We start from the raw sequence: 18,696 nt of genomic DNA, 5'->3' as shown, positions 1-18,696 counted from the left end.
CACTATTTCCTGTGGGTGCCATCTCCCATAATTAGACTGAGTCCCTGCACAAAGGGAATTTTGATTTGGGGGTCTTTCCCCACCCCAGCCCCACCCCCTGTGGCCCCTGCTGTGTAACCTCATGCACAACAGGGACTTGGGATCTGCCAAGAGACCAGGTTTGGCACAGTCCTTATCGATAATTTGAAGAGGTGAAACTTTAGTGAGGTGATTATTTAAAAAAAAACTTTAAAATTTGAAATAATTTTAGATTTATAAAAGAGTTATGAAGACGTTACAGAGTATTCCTGTGTACCCTTCATTCAGCCTCCCCCAGTGTTAACATCTCACGAAGATAACCAGGCTACATTTACCCAAACTATGCGATTACATATTAACTAAATTCCAGACTCTATTCTGATTTCTCCAGCTTTTCCACTTGATGACCTTTTTCTCTTCCAGGATCCAGTCCAGGCCACCATATTGCTTCTAGTTTTCGTGTCTCCTTATCTCCAATTTGACAGTTTCTCAGTCATTCCTGGTCCTTCAGGACCTTGACATGTGGGAAAAGTAGTGCTCAGGTATTTTGTGGACTGTCCCCCAAAACGGGTTTGTTTGATGTGTTTTCGCGATTCAGCTGAGGTTATGGGTTTTGGGTGGAACACCAAGACATGCTCTTCTCATCACGTCACATCATGTCAGGAGGTATATGATGTCAGCATCACTTATTAATGGTCATGTTAATCTTGATCACTTGGCTAAGATCGCTCGCCAGCTTCTTCCACTTCAAAGTTACTATTTTTCCCTTTCTACGGCGTATTTGTTAGACACCAGTCACGAGTGTAGCCCAAAGTCAACGGAAGAGGGAACTAAGCTGTGCCTCCTGGAGGAAGGAGTAGCAAAGGATTTGGGAACATATGTTAAAACTAGCCACCATTGACCAGTACTGGGGGGAGACGCTTTGATGCTCATGCAGATGTCCTGTTTCCCGGGAGGTGATTTTTCAAATGACTTTGTTCAGTTTTGAACCCAAGGAAATAGACTGTCTTTCCTCCACCAGCTTTCTGTCACCAGGTTAATGAATTTGAATAATAAAGTACTTGAGGAATCCTATTTCTTTGGGTAGATATGATGCTTTATCAGATTTCTGCTGGCAGTCGCATTTTAATCTAGGAGAATCTGAAGGCTGTGTCCCACAGGGGTGATGCATGGGAGCTCCAGGCTGAGGAGCTCACTGGGCCCTGCTGTTGTGAGATAGTGGCGCTCGCCTTTGCATATGTGACTCAATCATTTGCTTGCAAAGGTAAGGTAACAGCTTACAGGAAGTGCAAAGATAACATCAATAGCAGACTATTTTTAGACACCTTTTTCCCACCTTGAAGTCTCTATATATTTGAACTTCCAATTGCCTTGTGTGAATTTAAGGAAAAAATATGGTTATATATAGTTTCAGCCATAATTGACCCTGTGGCAAATTCAGTTGGCTCTGTGTTCACCTGTTCTTAGGTCAGTGGTGTACTTACGTGGTCCATAATTCTTAATCAGCTGCTTTTCGAATCTGTGGAAAAACACTACATAGAAGGCACTGTTTTTAGCATTCTGACCAACTCTGTTATTGATCAATGATTGCCAATCATTTCAGCAGAATAGTGAGAAGGAGAATCTCCCACAGGAAAAGAAATACTTAATGGGTTTCTAAGGAAATATAAATCTGGATTATCTGGTTTTGATCCTCTTTTCCAATTCTCAGCGACACAGGTAACTGAGGTATGAAAACAAGCAGTATACTCCCACCTGGTGGCAGCATACCCAGCTGATTATTTGTTCTGGGAACAAAGCTGGTTTTTAAGGCAAGTGGTTTGCAGATGATCCGCTCTAGCAGGAGGTGAACTATTGAAATCCAAAATTTTCTCTTCTAGGATGACTTCCTGTTCAGCGTCTCCATTTTAAGTGGGATCCTTTGCAGCATCCTGGCCGTGTTGAAGTTTATGCTGGGGAAGGTTCTGACCAGCAGAGCACTCATAACAGATGGTGAGTAAGGCCAGGGTGCCTGATCTCTGGGGGCTGAGCTCCCAATGAGGGAAGATGCTGTTTGGGTCACTTTTAGTTGCTTGTCTTGCAGAAGAGCTCAACAATCTGGAATCCTTTCCTCACTGTCCTCCTCTCTGCAGGCTGCTAAATGATTCTCAGCGTTCCCAAATCAGGGCAGAAGTCCTGTACCTGGGAATTTAATAAACTCTTCATGCATCACCTCCACTCTGAGCTCTTAACAGGGTGTATTGGGGCTCCCAGCCTCTTAATCATGAATCACAAAGGACCTCCTGGAGTCTTGGCTTTCATGTGCGTTGCGTAAGAAGTAAAGGTCTTTTCTGGGTTCTATCAGTTTCCTTTGTGAATTCTCCATGCTCATTTTCCCCTCCAGTTGGTGAGATGCTCACCTGGCAGTTAAGCTGCAGTTACCAGGGCTTCACTGGGCAAAGGATCCATGTGTTCTCTGCTTAAAACCCAAACCAGGTAGAAGTGTCCCCATGGGTCAGGAGGAGCTCCTGCGTGGCCTTTGCAATGACAGAGGAGGGTGTGTGAAAGTAGGACCGCCACCAACTAGTGCTGGCAAGGGGACAAGAAACTTGACAAACACTGTCGGCTGCTCATTTTCTTTGTCTTCATTCCTGAGTGTGTGCAGGGGATCAGGAGTAGAGCGGTGAGCCCCCGTACTGTGGGATGGGAGGTCAAAGGGTGAAAACTTGTGGGTTGGTGGGTGTGTCTGCACAAAATAGAGCAGAAATTGTTGCATTTCTTTTTTAAGAAACGAACCACTTTACCCCCTAAACTCTGAAGGTTCTCGCCTATGTGAAATACCTCAATGCAGATGTGTGTGGGTGGCTGCTGTTCTGTTGTGGACAGGGCGGGTGGCAGTGCAGAGGGCTCTTCTCTCCCAGGTGACAAAGCATGGTGACACGTGCGGGCTCTGACTCCTCGTCCTGATGCCCTGCTGTGTGTGGAGCGGGGCAGGTGGGCAGGGAGTCACAGTGAGGTTGCCAGCTTTTCGACTGCACTGCCCTGGAGTAGCATCGCCTGTGTGTATGTATGTGGGTGGGTTCCTTTGAACAGGCCTGAAGAAGTTGGGGTTATATGATCTGATAGGCTGACTACAAAACCAAGGGACCCCACATGCTAGTCTGTTGACCACTACCACTGGCAGCATCACAACTGCTTGTGGTGTGTGTTAAACACACAGATTCCTGGGCCTCCCCACTGAAGATTCTGATTCTGGAGTGTGAGGTGGGGCCCAGGAAGTCATTTTACACCAGCGCCCAGTCCACGGTGCACACTGAGGTTTGCTGCTGCCTCCGTGGCCAGTCCTCAGGACACACTGCCACCAGGGAAGGTGGACCCTGCAGTGTGCAGTGCTCCTATATGCTGTTTCGACCAACAGCTCTCAGAATCCTTCCTCTAGTGAGCGTTTCTAGGGCTCACTCTTTGCTTCCACCCCTGCGAGATGCCGCCTCTCTCCCTGGGCTGCAGAGCCCATTTGCCCAGATGAAACGAAAACTTTTTAAACAGTAGCAGCTGTTTAAGAGACGAGGAGGATCGGCTGCCAGGGTTGAGCCGTCCTGTTCCCTGCTCTGCTTTCAAGCGGCGTGAAGGCCCCTGTGTGTCCCAGGCGGCCCAGCCCGGCTCCTCCAGCTCCAGATGAAGCCCTGAGGCTGCCTTCCTCCATCAGGGCGAGTGCAGTTGGGATTCAGCTGACCTCAGGTCTGGTTTGCTGGAATTAGATCCTGATGCTGCAGTCACACTGGACTTGGGGGTTACAGAATTCTCTTGTGCCTGGTGCTGTGGGTGGTGCCATGTTAGCTGGGGAAACAGCTCCTAAGGCAGAGTCAGAATTACCCCTCTCAGGTGTCTGTCCTGTTGGTGTGAACAGTCCTGCCTGGTCCCCGAGAGTGGGGTTGCAACTGAGTTACATCACCCCTCTGACATATATGGATCGCTCTGTCTATCAGAGCCAGACCTGAAGACCTTGTGGTTCTGTCCCATGGGAACGATGCAGGCCCGCCTGAGGGCACAGCCTGCCCACGTCTCCTGAGGTCTCTGTCACCCACTGAGACAATGGATTCATGGGCAGTTTGCAGTCTGACCCTAATTGTCCCACGAGACCCTGGCCCATCTCGGTGCCCTTTCCTCTCTGGGTCAGACCCAGAACTTGGGGAGAAATGTTCAATCCTGTGATTTTTCTGGTCTGCTGCTTTTTCATCTGAAAAGAAAATACCTCCTTTGGCTGTGGGGTCCTCCTTTCCTTAGGGGTGAGCGGCGCAGGGGTGCTTGTGCTGAGAGCCGCGTCCGCCTTAACCAGGGGTTTAGAGGTGGGTGTTCCAGCCACCTTCGAGGTTCTTTCATGCTGCTCTGAGGGACACAGCTCTGCCTGGGCCCGTTAGGCCTGAGCAGAGCAGAGGCCTGGCTGGGTTTGGCTTTCCCTGCGGTATGTTCTGTGCCCCTCTCTCTGTGTCTCTTTATCAGCAACATGCAGAATGGGGAAGGCAGGCCTGGGTCGGGGGCTGCACCGGTCAGCACAGCTTTCTAGGCTCCCAGTGGTCAGAACTCTGGGGTTCCTCTCTCAGATCCGAGTTGGACCCTTAAGTCACAAAGCCTCTCAGAGTACTGGCGTTGTATCTGTTCAGGTGACCACAGTCCAGACACAGGAAGTGCCCTGTGGAAGCCTGAGTGTGCACCCAGCAGTCAGACACCTCCCTCCCCCGCATGCCCCCCGTCAGGCCCTCAGGCAGGAGGCTGTGTCCCCCTCCCCACCCGTGACCATGGGGCTCGACCCCCTTCTCAGAGCAGTGGGCCCTATGCCTTGACTGGTGGTTCTACTGAACCTCTTACAGATATTCCAGATACCAACTTTCTTTTAGGCTTCACTGTTCTTCTAACTTCTCGCCATTTTACTTGGTGTACAGAGAAGATGAGTCTGTTTTTTCTAACGAAATAACTTCTGACTTTGTGATTTTCACACACAAAACTGTCCACACGCGTAAGCAGTATTTCCATCATGCTCTTGAACCGGGGAGGAGTCATTAAAGTGGAAGTGGATGGTTTCAGTGAAAATTGTTCCACAAACAGGTGGAAAGTGGGGAAGAAGGCTCTCAGGCAGAGGGAATTGTGGGAGAGAACCTGGGGCATCTGCGGGGGCGCGTGAGGAAGGGGGCACGCAGAATCAGGGGCCCCGACGGTGGGCAAGGGCAGGTCATGAAGGATGTTAGGTGAAGGGTAGGATTTTGGATATTTTGCCAAATATTTAAACAAATGAGGTAATGTGATGGATGTTTTCTAATGAGCCCCTTGGCCGTAAAGCTGGAACAGAGTGGAAGGAACAAGGGCTGACGTGGGGAGAGGTCTTGGGGAGCTGAGGGGAAGGCGGTGGTATGGCCAGGGGTGAGGGCAGAGGGGTGAGGATGTAGGGGATTTGAGGAAATGTTGGCGATATTAATAAAATGGGCAGGGCTTGGGGATGCTTTGGCCATGGGGGTTGGTGAGAGAGAGACAGACAGACACAGACAGAAAGACAGCACCACTGCAAAGAGCAGAGGCAGCACCCCCATCCCTAAGCCTGTTCCCCATAAGGGGCCCCAGGGCAGGTGGGGGGTCGGTGTGCTCTGCAGTCACTTGGTGGGAGTGTCAGCAAAATCTGGGGCAGTAATTCCAGCCTCCTGCTGATTGTATTGTCTGGGATCCCAGTTTCACTCCTTCGTTGATGACCAGAACTAGGGAACCATCTGTAATTATCTCCTCTCGGTTCTTCCCTCCATTTGGAGGTAGGGGGCAGGATGGGATTCCAGACCATGCCTATCACTAATATTGAGGGTTTTCTGAGGGGCTGGCTCTGGAGTGCATCCCCTGTGGCCACTATGCTGGGCATGCCCCTCTCAGGGTCTGGCCAGGGCAGTGGACAGGCCAGGCACTTTCTCTCCAAGCAGGAAGCAAGTCCAGCAAACAGCTTCTGGTGCAGGGAGGGAGGGCAGGCCTCCCCCGTCAGTGGGGAGGTGGCTGCTTCCCAGGCTCGAGCTGTGTGTGAACTGGGTTGGGCTGACTCCACCAGAGCCTTTGTCTTGCTGGGTTGTGTCCTTACAGCCAGGAAGAAGGTCTTCAGGGAAAGGGGGGCAGCAGGAGGTGGGTAAATTCCAGACCTCCCCACTCCGTGCCATGCAGCGCAGTAAATCTTTTCGAATTTGGTTTTGTGTCTTTGGCTATTTAGTCTACATGCAATCGTTGCTGCGAGGACTAGGCTGAAGATGGCTCTGCATTATTTAAGGTAAAGTGATTTTGTAGAGCAAGTTGATACTACAAATCAGACAGAGGGACAGTGTGGAAAGTACCTGGAGAGAGCTCTGAACTCGGGCCAGGAGCCCGGCTCCAGTGCTGCCCGCCGGGAGGGCTGGAAACCTCTCTGAGTTGAGGGGCCCGGGCAGGCTGTACTCACTCTCTCACGATTCTAAATCACCAAGAGTCTCTGAGGGTTTTCAAGCACATGAAAAACTTTGAATCAGAATTTTCTGCATAAAATTAATGTGCTTAATTATACAGACTCTTATCTGTCATTAAGGCAAGACTAGTGGAGCCTCTAATCAAGATAGCCTCAGGCATTATTTTGTGTTCTTAAACTGATGACAGCATTTATTCCTTGCAACAGCTCTGGTTTTAACTGAGGGGACAGGAACAAGTTTGTGGGCCTGTGTGGGGTGAGGACAGCTCCCCAGAGGTGAGTGACCCATAAGGCCTTGTGTGCTGTGTGAGAAGATGGGTGGTCTGGTGGGCAGGGCTGTGAGCTCAGGGCTTGAGTGTGGAATGGCTGCGGCTGGGAAGGCTCTCAGGTTCCGAAGGATGTGGCAGGGCAGAAAGGCACCGAGCCCCTGTACCTGCGTGCTCCTTCCAGCGTTCTCGTGCAGGCTTACAGGTGAGGCTGAAGTGAGTCAGGCTCTGTCATAACCAAGGGTGAGTGGAGCTAAGCAGGTCAGAGGCTCCTCCTGGAAGGTGAACACACTGCAAATCCATCAGCTGTGAACTCTCGGGAGCACACATGGGTGGGAGCACGCATGGGTGGGCCCTGCTGTCAGAAATCAGAGGCTGGGCTGTCCTCAGCTTGCAGAGTGGAGTGACTTGGTGGAGCTGAGTGGACATCTAGTGGCGGTCTGGGGAACCTCACATGCTCTCTGCAGCCTTTCTGAGCTCCACCGGATTCTCTGAGGGCTCCCGGGGCCCACTTGTGCCGTGACCAAGATGTAGAGAGGGGAGTGAAGGATTCCAGTCTGTCCTGGGGCAGCGCCCATCTCCTCCTTGTCTCTCCCTTTCCTCTAGCCACCCCAAAACAAAATTCTCCCAACTTTGAGAATGCTCGATGAGCCCAGGGAGCCAGTGACAATGTTGTGGCCTCTGCTGATGCTTTTCGTGGCCTTCTGAGAAACGATGGCTGCAGAGATTTGTTTTTTGAAGACTCGTCTGATTCCACCTGTTAAAAGATTCCAGGGACAACCAGAGGCAAGAGGGTAAACACCAGCCTCTCGTAACAGGAGAGGGGAGGGATGACCTTGATGTAGAGAAGTTGGGAGGGAAATCGGCCTCCCCTTCTCAGAGTGGCCCTGCTGCCCCCCTGCTTTGGGAGATGTGGAGGCAGAATTGAGGGTGTGATATGCAGAGGCCACAACCCATGGGCGGGTCGGAGAGGGAGGAAGTCCCAATATGCTCTGTATGCAAGGGGCTGGGAAGGACCCAACTGGCTCAGAGCTTTCCATTGTGGCGACAAAAGGCTGCAGGTGGGCCATTGTGCTTTTAAAACATGTGGGCTTAGGAGAGTCAGCTACATGAACTGCATGGAGAGCAGAGGCTGAAAGGATGCTGGGCACGTTTCTTCATTGTCCAGAGGTGAGTGAGCGTGGAGAAGCCACAGAAACAAACTCCCCGGGGGCCCAGCCTGCAGCCTTGGCCCTGAGCCACCCTGAGAAGGGGAAGCCAGGAGGCTGCCCAGGGAGCGGGCCCACCTGTCCCTCGCCTCCATGGTCAGAGGTGGAAGACTTGGAGAAGTGGCCTCAGGACTTGGTGAGGCACATCTCAGGTGGAGCTAAAGTCCGCACCTCCGCCCCACTCTCGCTCTCTCAGGGCACCTACAGAAAGCTCTCCATCAGGCTGGCTGTCCTGCAGAGGGGGCCCCAGTGGGTGATGGGTGGAGGTGCTCACTGGGGGTGGTGGGCAGGTAGGCACCCTACCTGGAAAAGCCCTCACGAGCCCCAGGCTCCCAGCAAGTCCTGGCTTCTCTCTCAACACAGTTCCCTGGGCTGGCTTCTGGAGGATGCGGCCTCCGAGTGGGAGGAAGACTGGGGAGTTTGCCTTTCCTAGTCCCTTCTTGTCACCTTTATGCTCGTGAAATTGGGTTGGAAGGGTCCATCAGGGGTGAACCTTACAAAGAGCCTCAGAAGGGAGTGTGGAGGTTGACTTTCCAGGGAGCCCCAGGCCACACCCTGCAGTTCAGGAGTGAACCCTGGGCCAGGCTCCAAACCCCCTCTTGCTGGCAGTCTCCCCAGAGCTCTAGCCACAGGCCCCACCAGAGCCTGGGCACGGGCACTGGCTTCCTCTCTCTCAGGACAGCTCCGCCTGGCTGCTGCTGCAGAGTGGGAGCCCTCTTAGCACCGGTGAGGCCATGACCCATGCCTTCCTCTCCTCTTTCCCTCCATCTGCTCATTCATGAATCAATGCAGCAATCAGTTGAGCCAGAGAAGTGCCATCCCCTGTCCTGGGACTTGGAATACGGCAAGAAGAGGCAAAATCTCTGTCCTTAAGCCTATGTTCTAGTGGCAAAGAGATGGTTGTGAAAAGAAAAATGGTAAACATAACCGTGTTATGAAGTGAAGAGCTATGGAGAAAAACAAAGCAGCAGTAAGGACGAGAAGGTTGGAGGGTGTGGCCGAGGTAAAGAGGAAGCGCCTTAGGTTCTCTGAGGGTGTCAGAATTCAGGCTGGGAAGGTGGCAGCGATGGGAGACCCCAGGAGGAGGGGTGTGGGCTGACAGGTGGTGAGCCCAAAGTGGGGAGGCCAGGGTTGGCTGTTGTAGGTGTTGTGACCAGAGCACAGTGAACGAGGAAGGGAGCCATGGCCACGATGTGGGAGAGGCAGGAGGGCTGATCACATCAGGTCTTGTCAGCCGTGAAGAGTTTGATTCAAAACTGGGTGGCTATTCTTTTGGAGGGTTTTGGTTGCTGTCCGCTTACCAAGGTCACTCTGGCTTTCTGGCTACTGTGAGAGGAGTGGATTGTGGTGGAGGGAGATGTGGACAGGAGGGGAAGCAGGGGAGGTGTTGAAGAGGCTGTTGCAGGGGTGCAGGCAGGGGATGGGGTGGCTTGAGCCAGGGTGGGGCGGGGGCGGGGGTGAGAGGCTGAGAATGAGTTTTGGAGGTAACAGTTGGCAAGCACTACTTGATGGATTGGTTAGACTGGCGATTGATTGGATTTGGGGTATGAGAAAAGTCAAGAATGGGCTCCTAGATTTTTAGCACCGGCAGCTGGGTGGACAGTGGCATCATTTACAGAGAAGCTGGCTAGAGGGTGAGGTATTTGGGGGCAGAAATGGAGATTTTTATTTTGAACATGTTCAGTTTGAGATGCTTATATGAATGAGTCTGCAGCTGAGGGGAGAGGTCAAGACAAAAGAGAGGAAGTTGGGAGACACTGGCTTATGGGATTGGAGGCGATAACCAAGGAGGAGAATGTAGATAGAGGAGAGTTCAGAGGGCTGAGCTGGGCACTCAGATGGGGAAGAGAGGAGGATCTAGCAGAGGAGACTGAGAAAGAATAGCGGGAGTGGAAAGAGGAGAGCCAGCAGTGTCAGGGAAGGCCAAAGAAGAGTTCCCAGGAAGATGGATGTAAGATGAGGACCAGGAATTAACCTTGGCGTGTGTCAGCATGGAGTCTTCGATGACCTCAGGGAGGGCAGTGGGGAGGAGGGATGGATGTGGAGTCAGCCGGGGTGGACAACTCTTGAAGGAGTTTCGTGAAGGGCGATAGTGAATGGGGTTGTGGTGGGGGTAGCGTGGAGTCAAGGAAGGAGTTTGAGGTGGGTGATAGTAAGATTTCTCCCCACGGGAAGGATCCACGAGAGGGCGAATTTCAAGAACAAAGCCCTTTGGGGAACAGGTTTGAAGGAGTTAGTCTTAGACAGGAGCAGGGATAACAGAGAAGCAGCTGAGGATGTGGGGGCAGCAGGCACAGGTGGGGGGGTGGATTTGATGTTGGGAAGATGAGGTTTCGTTGTCTGAACGTATGTGCTCTGAGCAATATGGGGCGGAGTCATCCGCTGAGCATTGGAGTGGGGAGATGGCGGAGATGCTGGGGAAGGGAAGAGGGGTGATGCAATATCGATCAGAGAGGCCCTTGTGGGCCCAGGTCCCCATTATCGGGGAGCACCCTGCTGGAGTCCGCCCTTTGGATCCTGAGAAAGGGGTCTTACCAGGCTTTGTTCTGATCATCTCTATCCCATACTCTCCGTACTCTTCATTTAGAACCTCTCCCCAAGGTGTCCAGCCCCCAGGGAATGTATTTAAGGTTGTTTAATCTCAATTTTCCTGCTTGATCCTGGAGTTAATGTTTTTGAGTTCCTCAAAAGCACAGCACTACTCTGCAGGCGGAGCTGCCCCAGGACAGGCCTGTTGCTGGAGAGGTCACTGGCCCTGCACAGACCAGCTGCGAGGGGGCCACCAGGGCAACAGGGACCTGGAGCTTCTCTCCGGGCCACCATTATGCTGAGCGCGGCAAGAGCCTTGTGGCTTACACCACAGCGAGACCCCAGGAGCCACTCTAAGCCTTTCCTTGCCTGTGTGGCCTTTAAAGACTCACACGTAATATGGAAATGTGACTCCTAAACTGTGGGGACCAAATGAGGTAACATATGCAAGGGATGATCAATACCTATTGACTCCAGTTCTATCTCGACAGCCATTTCTGCAGCCATGTGGTTAATTCTAGACTTTGTATTTCTCCTCCTGGGGAGTGAAAGTCCTCGGGTGACTTAAGGAGACTCTGGAAGGAAAGGACATGGGTTCAGATAGAACCCCGGCCCTGCCCCTCTCTATTTGTACAACTTTGGTCAATTTATTAACCCTCACTCTGCTTAACCTAGTACTCTCATCGGTAAATGGGGATAATAATCTGGCTTCATGGGATTGAGACAATCCCAACTCTGGACTTGGCCCAGCAGACATTCAACAGATTTGAGTCACCAGGAATGTCTCCCGTGTGCCAGGCACTGTTTCGGACACGGTGGGTTCTACAGGGATGGAAGCCCCTTCTCACACTCTGCCTTCTAGTAGGCATGGGAAGATGGCCAATACCCCCACACACAGGCTATGTCATGCAGGCGTAAGTGCCAGGCAGGGGATGGAGACTGACCATGGGGTGATGGCTCTATCCAGGGAGGACTCTGGTGACATTTGAGTGGAGACTTGACAAGCCATGTAGGTACCTCAGGTGGTAGCTATCACCCACTAGAGCACTTCTGGGCAACGTTCCTTCCAGCACGTGCTCTGGAACGTGGAGGTACGCCTGGCATTTGGGTAGTTTTCTTGCACTAAGAAAGTTTGGTTGGCACTGCTGTCAGCCTCTCTTTGCTTCTTCTCCAGGGTTTAACTCCCTCGTGGGTGGCGTGATGGGCTTCTCCATTCTTCTGAGTGCGGAAGTGTTCAAGCATAACTCGGCGGTCTGGTACTTGGATGGCAGCATAGGTGTGCTGATCGGCCTCACCATATTTGCCTATGGGGTCAAGTAAGTTCCTGCCTTCATCTTTGCTTCCCCTCGGCCAGGAGGGCTGTGCTTCCCACCCCTGATGGTCACGTTTTGTACCTGTGACCTTCCTGGGCCTGGGTGAGGTCAGGTGACTGGAAAAGCCCCCAGCAGGAGTCATATTCTTGTGGCTGGCACAGAAGTGAGGCAAGGACTTTGACAAGAGGCCTAGGCCTTAAGTGACAAAGGCCTCCTTTACTTCTTTGTCGTTTTTATAGTTTGCTCTATGGTCCTCCCTGTAACCCTTTGTGCCTGAAGATTTGTGCCCCTTTCTTTCTCTGTAATGGGGGTTTTCATGATGCACCAGGCAGGTCCTCACGGGTGAGGCCCCTTCTGCCACCTGCTACATGTGGGCAATGCTACAGCGAGAGCAGGGAGGCTGGGCCCCCACACTCAGAGAACTCTTTACAAAAGGGACTTGTCAGTGTAGAAGGGCCATGCTGAGGACAAACCCACCCTGGGCCTTGGGTCCTAGCCCCCTGTGGGTCCTCACACTGAAGAAGTGCTGCGCAGGCATCGCTGACTCCATATCCAACATCCGGGCTGGAGTCGGCCTTTGAGAGAACCGTTTGTAAAAGGCACTGAGTTTTTAAATGTTAAAATGCTTCCTGTCTCCCACTAGGATGGCTCTAATCAAAAGACAGTAAGTGTTGGTGAGGATGTGGAGAAATTAGAACCCTCATCCGTTGCTGGTGGGAATGTGAAATGGTGCATCTGCTTTGGAAACAGTTGGGTAGTTCCTCAAAATGTTCCCTGTGGAGTTACCATTTGACCCAGCAATTCCACTCCTTGGTGAATACTCCAGAGAAATGAAAATGCATCCACACAAAAGCTTGTACGTGAACATTCATAGCGGCATTATTCTTGGTAGGCAAAAAGTAGAAACACCCCAAATGTCCGTTAACTGATGAATGGATGAGTAAAATGTGGTGGAGACATACGGCGGAGTGTTATTTAGCCATAAAAAGAATGAAGTACTGATCTATGCTACAAGGTGGGGGAACCTCAAACATTCTGCCAAATGAAAGAAGCTAGTTATGAGAGGCCACATCTCAAACGATTCCATTTAGAGGAAATATTCAGAATAGGCAAATCCATAGAGATTGAAAATAGATTAGTTGTTGCCAGGGGGAGGTGGAGTGACTGCTGCTGGGTATGGGGTTTCTTTTTGGGGTGATGAGAATGTTCTGGAATTAGATGGTAATCATGGTTGTACAACCTATGCATATACTAAAACTCACTGAATTATACACTTTAAAGGGTGGATTTCATGGTATGTGACTTATATACATGTAAAAAAGTGCCTCCTGGCTACTTCTCCAAGCGCTCAAACCCCAGGGCTGTGGAGGGTGTGTTGGGGTGACCTGTCTGTTTCCTCTTTGCAGGCTCCTCATCGACATGGTGCCCAGGGTGAGGCAGACGCGCCACTACGAGATGTTTGAGTGAAGGTGGCCAGGGCCAGCAGCTCTGCATCCGCCTGAAGACTGTCAGGACAATGAGAGGTTTCCACACAGGCAGATGGTGCCAATATTTAACGGAACATCCAATTTCTTTTTTGGAAAGTTTGTGCTCATGGGAATGAGGTCTGGCCGGCAGGTTGGTCTGCACTGCTCCCCCTCGCTCCACTGCCCCCGTCAAACACCTTAGGACAATGTGTGCAGGAGGGGAGATGGGTTTCCCCATTTCCAGTGGGAACTGACCTTTTCTATTTTCTGGAGTGAAAAGGTCCTTGTGGGTAGCATAACATCTCTGCTTGGCAGAACGTTGTTTTGTGGTGCTCCGAGCCTGAAATGGATAGCAACTGACCAGACCCACCTCCTCTGGACTCCATGTGGCCCCAGCCACCTCCTGGTTCAAGTTTCTCATCTCCTGGCAGATTTTAAGGGAAGACTATATCCTTTTGTCCCTCAGCCCTTTACATACCCAGAACCATCAGTATGTATCACTTCCTAATTCCTATCAATGTATTTCATTAGTTTCATACCGTTTTACTAATCCTAAATCTAGACAGATTTGTCTAAAAGGAGACCATTCTATTTTTAAAGTACTTAGTGATATATGTATGAGCTTTGCATGGACGAACTAAGCACTTGGCCCTTGTACATTCAGAACCTGAACATACATGTAAAAACAGGATCCATTTTTGAGAGATGTGAAACTAGTTTATTTGTAATAAATAATTATATAATCTATCCATGTATGCATATATCTATATGCTGTGTTAAAGTGGTAATGGTACATTACTGTCTGTTAGAGATGGCTTCCTCCTCTGTAAGGAACAAGATGTTCTCCGTTTATGTAACGTTAGGTATAGAGTCCGTTAAAAGTGTTCCCCCAACACACAACATTCTGTACCTCTAGCACTGCTGCTCGTCCGGGCGACAGTGTCTGACCAATAAAGACCTTTCCCTGTTTTGTATGGTACGGGACATTATCTTTGAGCGTTGTCAGTGTCCTGGGCACGTTTTCCGTTGTGGCTGAAGGATGACGTGGGATGGAGTTGCTTGTGCCTGGGGGGAGTGCGGAGTGGAGCTCTGGAAGGACTGTTGTGATGGGCTTTGTGGCTCTGTGGGCAGGCCCACCCCCCTACTTGGGTAGGGGAGGAGGGTGTCCACACCTTCATTTGCTGGTACCTGAGGCTCTTGGAGCTGATCTTGCCTGGGGCTGAGGGACCCCCATCATTTCCCATCAGGCTACAGGCTGGTTAAGGGAAGGTGGTCTAAGAGCTCACGGACCTTGTTTCAATCTGATGCTTCAGGATGGCCTCCTCCAACAGCATTTGAAAGAGTGTTCTATGGAATGTGAACATGTTACGTGGGAAAAAGTCAACTGTTTGAGCAGGTCTGGGAAAGGCAAGATTCAATAGGTTTCTTTCCTGCAGGTTTCCTCAGTGTATGTAATACATACATTGTGGAAGCTATGAAGTAGCAGCCCTTAAACTTACATGCTCAAGTTTTTCTTGGCACCTTTTTCGGGATTTGTGTCCCACTAAACACGCTAAGGAAACTGCATGGTGTCTCCACTCCGGGCAGCAGCCAGGAGCTCCCTGTCTTCAGAGGCTGTGCTGATGAGGGCTGAGCCATGGCCCTCCAGCATCACCTACAGGCAAGCCCTTGGTGTGGGCATGGACTTGACCTTCCTTGTGTTTCCAGGGCATGTGCCTGACCAAGTGCTCATGGACCACTGAGCCCCGGGTCAAAAAGAGCTCTTTGTGAGGAGGGGGAATGTATTCCAGGTCTAACAGGCCCTCAGATAGCCTTTTTAGGGCTATTTTACTAGCGCATCCTTAAAGATTTTTAAACATCTGATGTAGTACACAGTTACCACACACATAAAATCTACCAGTCCACTTTCTAATTCAGTTCCTTTAGGTGCTCTGAAATTAGTATTGGTGGATGTGGTGTACGGGAGAGAATACTCAACAGCAAAATCCTTCCCCTCCACTCCTTACACACACCATCCTATCGGCATCTTCAGCAGTATTTGCAAATGGTGAGACGGAGTCTGGGATGCCAGTGTCAGGGGGCGGGGGGGATGCACCTGGACAACAGTTGGGCTTTGTTCTGCAGAGGACCCTGCACCCACCCAGCCCCCAAAAATCACTTCCACTTGTCACACAAGAAAAGTTTATTGAAAAATAAAGTTCTCCCTAGTTTTCTCTACAACATTGGAAAACAAAGCTGTGTTCTTCTATACCGGTACAGTACATTTGGACAGCGACACCTCATCTGCAGAATCCTGCACTACTTAACCCCAGAAGCGAACAGTAGAAAAATGGTTGTACCAGAAGCTGGTTGAAGACACAGACGTAAACGGCCATTAGCTTAAAGAAAGACATCAAGGTTGTGACAGCAACTACAGTACAGAGGACGTTACCATCTCCTTTGGCATCGATTGTTCCGTATGGTCCTGTTAATACTTGGGCACGACAGGGAGCAAAATGCTTCCCAAGTTTGCTCCATCTCAGCTTTGGTGGAGGTGGAAGACTGCGCTAAGTTCCTGTCCTGCTGGCCCAGCGAGGATTTTAGACCCCAGCGCTGCAAATGCTCTCTGAACACCCACTGCTACTGGCCCCCCCAGACAGGGGCCTGCCTGCTGTGTGAGCACATGGCTCCCCTTTCGTCCCTCTGCCAGGCCTCATCAGCTGCAGGGGGCGGGGAGTGGGGGGAGATAATGTTAAGGCCTCACAAAATCTGGGATAGAGGGAGTGATGCTTGGAAGAAGGTAAACTCTAATGTTACATCCACAGAAGTATAGACTGCTGATTCAGCCTCAGAGAATCCAAAGGATCTTCAAAAGACAGGACTCCAGCAAAGTCCTCCATATTCCACCACTGCAGTCTGTCCAGAATGGGGCCAAACAGGAGAGGAGATAAAACTTTGACACTCCAATAAAACAGAAGCAAACCGCTATTTAGGAGATTTGGGGAAACATCATTAAATGACTAGCAGCCTCTGGGAGTGGTTCTAAAGATGACCCCCACCCCCGGGGCGGGTATGGAATTAAGTTCTCATTTGATAGAAACATGTGACAGCCAACCAGCCCAGGAGTCTGACCCTTGTGGCTCGGACTGTGGAGGGGCCGCCCAGGCCACCAGGGGACAGAACAGATTGAGTAAGTTCATTGGTCATTCTTTTCCCCTTAAATAAAAAAACAGAAAAGTCACTATTGCTGCATTTCAGAGGAATATAGTTAACTTTGACTTTGGGGGTATGGTCTGTGAGAAAACTCATTTTATTATTTCTAGCTCAAAAAGTTCTGCAAAGAAAACCCCTAGAGTGGTCCAGAAGACATCAGTGGGGTGAGATCCAGTATGTGGCCAAAGGTCACCCTTGTCATCTCTAGTTTATAAATTCTTGCAGCCTAGTTTCATCGGGGGCTGAGGTCAGGCATATTTTCAAATCAGCCAGTGTATCAGGGAGATGGTAATATTCCAACCAGCAGGGTGGGCGTGAGACTTGGACATCCTAAACCAGTCATTCCTACAACACTCTGTCAATTTGGAGTAATATTTTCATGTAGGGATTACTTTTGAATCAACAGATAGGGAGGGAGCTCAGCTCTTTATTTCTCAAATTTTATGAAATGCTAACAATATTTAACATTTACTAGGGCTTACTATATGCCAGACACTGCTAAACACTGAATCCTCACAAAAACCCTAAGGGCTAAGGAAGCTAGGGTAATTCTTTTCTGCATCCGAGACTATACAGCTAATTTGGCCTTTTGCTATAAAAACTTGGTTTTCTACTTTTTGTTGAAGCCAACAAGAATGAAAGGAACTCACTCTCAGCTTTAGGAAATACCTTCCTAAAGAAGTCTGAATCTATGTCCATCCATCTCTTCACTTGAAGGTGCTCTGTAGCCCTATGGGGATGGACGGGATTAGAATGAAGCCAATGTGGAAATTAAAATATTTTTAAATAAATAAAACAGTCCAGGCCTGGAATAGTAACAGATACAACAGAGCCTGTCGTTAACAAAATAGACTCTCTTTCCTTAAAATCAAGAATTCTGGGGGCGTGGGAGAGGACGGCAATGTCCCAGTTATATACACAACCTAGGTGAACCACCTTGGAGAAATGGGGTGGCCTGCCTTGGTCTGGTCTAAAAAGCACGAACCAACCTAGAAACAGCACAGTTTCAACTCAACCTGTCAAATTTATGCCTCCATGACCAGTGAGTTGCACTGGGGCTCTACTCCCAAAGGGAAGCTAAGTTGTCACCTGTATTACACCCTGCGTTGGCCAAGGAAACAGAAAAAAATGGGGTGCTTACTCTGTCTCCTTTATGTTAACTAGATAAAGTGTTTTGGGACCACTGCTACTAATGAGCCCAGTGGGGCCTGCTTCCTTTCAGGGCAACCCCTCAGATGCGGCTGCTCTTCTGCTGCGGCCACACATCACCTAGTGCCCGCGTGGCAGGGAACACAGGCCCACTGGCAACCAGCATTCCCCAGACAGCCCCAGAGATGTGGACAAGCAGCCTGAGAGGGCCTGGGCTGGTCTAGAGGGAGAACCTTGGGGTTCTCACGGATTCGTGGGGGTGTATGTGCATGTATGCTGTGTCCTAGGGGTCTTGGAGGGCGTTTCTGGCGTCCAGCCTAAGCGTCTGCAGTGACAGAGGACACGTCCTACCTCCAAGCTGGAGGAGTCTGCTCTCTTCCTTCAACAGCACCCAGATTCCAAAAACCAATCCCAAAGAAAAGTGAAAAGGCACGGCAGAGAAACAATAAACAGCATCTGAGAAACACTCAATATTTCCAAGCAAACACAAAAAAAGCAAACTATAAGCAGTGACAAAAACCCAATCTAGGCAAAAATGCAAAAAGCCTCTCCCCATTTATACATGTGCAAACCAAATGACATGCAGGAAATAAGCGAGGTGTTCGCTGGCATTAAAAGAAGTGTGTTTCCTCTTTCAGGAGTTTGCTCCTGAAAGCGTTTATGTTTCAAGGAAAGCTCTCTCTTTTAATAAATTAGATAAATGTCTTCCCTCAAGTTTTTTAAGAACTTAAGATCACACTGTAGGGTGGGGATGGGGGAGCCAAATTTCACTTAGGGAAAAAATGTACAGAAACTTACAGACGAGGCAAGATATGCTCGTAGCACAGGAAGACGCTGATGCTGACTTAGGATTTCTCTCCCTGTGGAACTGTCCTCAATTACAAATTGGTTTAGGTTTCTATTAGGAGGGGCCCTAGCAAGGCCAGCAAGGGCTCCCAGCCCTCACTCTGAGAGGTGCCTCCCTCTCCCAGGGCAGGCAGGAACATGCCCCCTCCCCCAATGTCCTCTCGTGGGCCAATGACCAGAGTTGGCCAAGTCTGTAGAGGCCTGGGAGCCAGGATATATTTGGGTGTCACCGCTTCTATTCATAATGCCCTCAACAACTGGAGTGTG

General features: G+C 50.3%; 1 protein-coding gene across 1 annotated transcript in view; it reads left to right on the top strand.

Annotated features, from left to right (window-relative positions):
- Positions 1-14,179, top strand: part of LOC124233825 (transmembrane protein 163) — a 220,889-nt gene extending 206,710 nt beyond the window's left edge. The window contains exons 6-8 of the mRNA XM_046651066.1: positions 1,899-2,010; positions 11,638-11,779; positions 13,183-14,179. Of these exons, the coding sequence (XP_046507022.1) occupies positions 1,899-2,010; positions 11,638-11,779; positions 13,183-13,243 (315 nt within the window). The 3' untranslated portion in view covers positions 13,244-14,179. The remainder of the gene's footprint in view (positions 1-1,898; positions 2,011-11,637; positions 11,780-13,182) is intronic.
- The last annotated feature ends 4,517 nt before the right edge of the window (positions 14,180-18,696 follow it).

The sequence above is a fragment of the Equus quagga genome, unplaced genomic scaffold (genome assembly GCF_021613505.1).
Source record: "Equus quagga isolate Etosha38 unplaced genomic scaffold, UCLA_HA_Equagga_1.0 252_RagTag, whole genome shotgun sequence".
NCBI lineage: Eukaryota > Metazoa > Chordata > Mammalia > Perissodactyla > Equidae > Equus > Equus quagga.
This window is presented reverse-complemented; position numbering and strand designations above follow the sequence as displayed.